The sequence below is a fragment of the Phytophthora parasitica genome (genome assembly GCF_000247585.1).
Source record: "Phytophthora parasitica INRA-310 unplaced genomic scaffold supercont2.3, whole genome shotgun sequence".
Taxonomy (NCBI): Eukaryota; Oomycota; class Peronosporomycetes; order Peronosporales; family Peronosporaceae; genus Phytophthora; species Phytophthora nicotianae.
The window spans coordinates 1,983,201-1,987,179 of record NW_008648989.1 but is presented as its reverse complement, the minus strand read 5'-3'; the positions used below and the strand labels follow the sequence as shown (position 1 = coordinate 1,987,179).

Below are 3,979 nucleotides of genomic sequence, written 5' to 3'. Positions count from 1 at the left end.
CCTTAAAAATGTAGAGTTGTCAATCTTGTCTTCGCTCTCTTCTTGTGTTGTAACTGCCGCTTTCTGTCGACGACTTCTCGTTCTTTTCAATGGACTGGCAAGCGCACTACCAAGGGACCGCTTGTTTCGAATTCCCATTCTTCCAGTCCAGGATATATATAGAGAGAGAGAGAGAGTTGGGAGAGGGTGGTTATTAGGCTGTCGTAGAATTGTAGACAATAAATTTTTACAGACGGATCAGCTGACAGTTGGAATATATCTGTCAAAAACGTTCTATCACGTTCTGTTATCTATTCATTCATAAAGTGTATACATTAGGCTACCTATTCCAAAGTATACAACTTTCAAATGGTTTATACGTATTGTATTGTTTGGTGCGGAATGAAGCATCGCCCAGGTAACTCAGAGTGTGGTGCTAAGCGCTACAGATATATCGATGCGGCGTACTTTGTGTTGCGAGAACTACATGGTAACTCAGGGTGTGGTGCTATATACTATGCTGAGTACTTTATGTTGCGTAAACTACATGCGTTTTATACCTGTCCGCCGCACAACCCATGTCATAGAATCACGGTGTAGAGGTCATATTACACAATATATTGGTAAGTGCCGATGCTAGCGGGATCATAAGGCTACGTCTCTTTTTTTGTGGCTGTTGATCACTACAGAAACACTTGATCGCCTGCGCAAATAACGGCATAGCATTACTTTATCAAGGCTTATCAGCTATCAAGATGGTCTGCAGAGGCAAGTTGGGATTGCAAATATTTTTCTTTTTCGAGACACCAACACCTTTAAAACCATGCGCTTGATCTATTTCGTCGCTTTATTTGGGGCTGATTCGACCCGTGAATAACCTAAGAGAGCTTGCTAAAATGTACAGCGGTAAAGATTCCATGTATGTTTTGGAAAAACATCGGGAAAATATCATTTTACTAGTATACGCGATCATACGGGCTTATAATGCTTTCAGCAACCTCATTCGTTCTATAGTCACCTGGGGTTAACCTCGAATGCGGTTTGGGATGTGTGCAACATGTTAAAAGTTGTTGGACTGTTGGTCTCCAAGGAGTGTGGCTAATTTTAGTTGTTTTTATCTCTTCTATGTAGTTTGTATCCCAAAGTACCAGAACATGTTGCTGTCCGTAGGTTCGCTAGTACCTTGGTGGAGCCTGTAGAATAAGGGTTCTACTAACAGATAATGTTGTACTGAGTACATTCAACTACACACGTTACTGAATCTCTAACATCTATTGCTTGTATCTTTCATTACGTAGACAGAAGTATATTCCCAGCTAAGTCGAAGACAATCTAGTTTCAGAGCGCAATAGTAAACTGTCCTAAGTAAGGGCTATTGTTCGTCAAGTTCCTTCACAACAATATCTTCTCTCTGGCTGATTGGTTTGCAGCCCCATCGTCTCCACAGTGGCCATGAACTCCAGGATTTGGTCTAGATAGCCTCACCAATATATTGGCTGGTGACGAAGATGGCAGTGAGGTTCGGAAAGGACGTTTTCGTCGTTGAGGGCATATCAGACAATGAGAACAATGTGTAGGAATGTAGTTTCCCTACCAAAAGATTGTTTTGAATGAGTGAGCTCGAATAGAATCACAGGTCGTAAATACCTAGGCTCAGTATACGGATCCACAATTCTATTTATTGATATTACATTTTTTATCTACTGTGAAACTCCCGCCGCAGTTCAATATATATTTCAAGTGGCATGCACTGTACGACGTACTCCTAGTATTAGAGCTACCATAACAAAGAATTGCATCTGAAAATTACCCGTTTACTGCACGAAAAAATAAATCTTTTTGGTACAGATCAAAAGTCGTTGCTACAGTTGTTCTGCTTGAACATTAGGATCATTTAGCTTCCTCCAAAACAGGATTACGATCACGAAATAAGAGATTCGTACTTGGTGGGGTTCCAGTCTGGGAAGAACTTAGTCACACTTTCCTGCACTTCATACTCCGTGCCGACCACACCACGACCCTCTTCGAAAATCGTCGAGAGGAACGCCACGTAGTCTGTGTCAAACTTCTTCTTATTTTCTTCGTAACTGATGTGGCGCACCTCGATCTTCTTGTTCAGCTTCTTCTCGACGAGATCGTGAATCTGCAGTGGTGACAAACGTTCAGCTTCGAACGGAATCTTGACACCTTTAAGCTTGCTCCTGGGAACCGTGGATAGGACGTGTGCCACGAAGCGACCCACGTCCACTCGCGCCGCAATACTGAAGGCCATCTCACCCTTACCCACCACGTTCATGTATCCTTCACTGTAGTGGTAGTCGAGGTAGTAGGGGAGGAACTCGGCAAAAAGGCCCGTATAAAAGACGGTTGACGGTAGCTGGGCTTCCGCGAGTAGATCCTGAACTACTTTCTTGGGGGCATTGGGACCCTCAGTCACCTTGACTCCATACTCAGCTGGAACAAAGAGCTCAATTTCGGCAGCCTTAGCTGCTAATATCACAGCTTTTTGCTCTGTCATGTGGAAGGACGGCACGGTAATGAGGGCGACTTCGCTTCCTATGAGAGCTTCCTTGAGATCAATCTCGTCGTCATATGAGACCTGAATGAGTATGGCTCCGCGCGTCTTGAAAGCCTGTAGTTCCGGCTTGGATTCGTCGCGAGTGAGGATGCTGACAGACACAGCGTCACCCTTCTTGAGTAGCTCGTCCACTATAATGCTCCCCACGCCACCAGCTCCTATGATGGCAAACTTAGTGAACTTAGTCATGACTTTAAGCTGACGTGAGATAGAGAAACGAAAGAAAGCTTGGTGACTTGCCGAGAGTTTTGACTTATGAAATCTTACTGCATGCTACCAACCGAATGGTTGTGCTCCCGTTTGACACGTAAATATCACATTAATCCCAATTAGCCCAAACATCGGACAAAAGCAAAGGACCCAAAGTTTGTTGCTGTATCAATTGCAGCAGTGTTGGATAGCACTATTGGAGGGGGTTACAAATCTATATGTTTCCCTCTTTCTTCGTATTGTGGTCTATCTGGTGTCCTTCGTGCTCTGGGCGGACGTAATATCATTAATAATACTAACAACCTTATTAAAACTCATTAAGAACCATGCATAAGGATCATAAATTGTTAATCATCACGTTCATGTATTCGTACAACCTAGCAGGGCAATCAAAATCGTACGAAAACAGATGTGGCAGATCTAGTACTGAAGATTTTCCGTTGGTTCAAACAAAATATACAACTGGCTTCCTGAGAACGAAAACGAAGCATCTCCCAATGATACAGTAATAGATAATCAAACAACTATATCTACAGCGCCGCTATTAATACCTCTACACCACTCAAACATAAGAAGCACCTACAGTCATCTTCCGCGCAATGGAACCTTTTCAGTCCACTTCCACTCGGTCAAGGTGGCAACCCCACGAAGACAGATAGGAGTATTCGTGATTACAAGTGGTCCACCACAGAAAATCCATTGGATAGAGTCCACTCAACTTGATCAAGCAATTACGGACAGAGATATGGCAATGCTTTTGATTCAAAAAGCGATAACGCGGTTAAAGCAACAAGTTCTACCATCTAACTATACGGTTAACGCTGTTCGGCGAACAACAGATACTTGGATCCGGCACGCCAATTCACGAAGGATCTTTCGAAGACATCACGTCCACAGCATGAAAATCAAGTCGGAAGTAGACGCCCCGGACGATTGCAGATCTCTTTAAGTAGAGCTGTGGAAATAAAGAATGTTAATTGATTGTACATTTTACAGCAACCCACCGAGGGGCGAAATTATAAACTGAGCTTGTTTTAGATATCAGGAAACAATAATCATACAAGCACATCCGTATCATAATCAGTGTACACATGGTACTTGAAGCTCATGTTCGTAAACAAAATATTGCTTGTAGAATAGTAATTACACAAAAAGTCAGCGTTCGCAATCTCTTCATGTTTAGTACATATTTGATTATTCTAAAAAAAAAAA

At 42.7% G+C, this 3,979-nt stretch overlaps 1 protein-coding gene across 1 annotated transcript; it reads right to left on the bottom strand.

Annotated features, from left to right (window-relative positions):
- Window positions 1-1,776: 1,776 nt before the first annotated feature.
- PPTG_01805 (hypothetical protein) lies at window positions 1,777-2,746 on the bottom strand (the record flags this gene model as incomplete). The annotated part of the gene is made up of 1 exon (XM_008895192.1): window positions 1,777-2,746. The coding sequence occupies one exon, from the start codon at window positions 2,744-2,746 to the stop codon at window positions 1,901-1,903; it is 846 nt and encodes a 281-aa protein (XP_008893440.1). The 3' UTR covers window positions 1,777-1,900.
- Window positions 2,747-3,979: the final 1,233 nt, after the last annotated feature.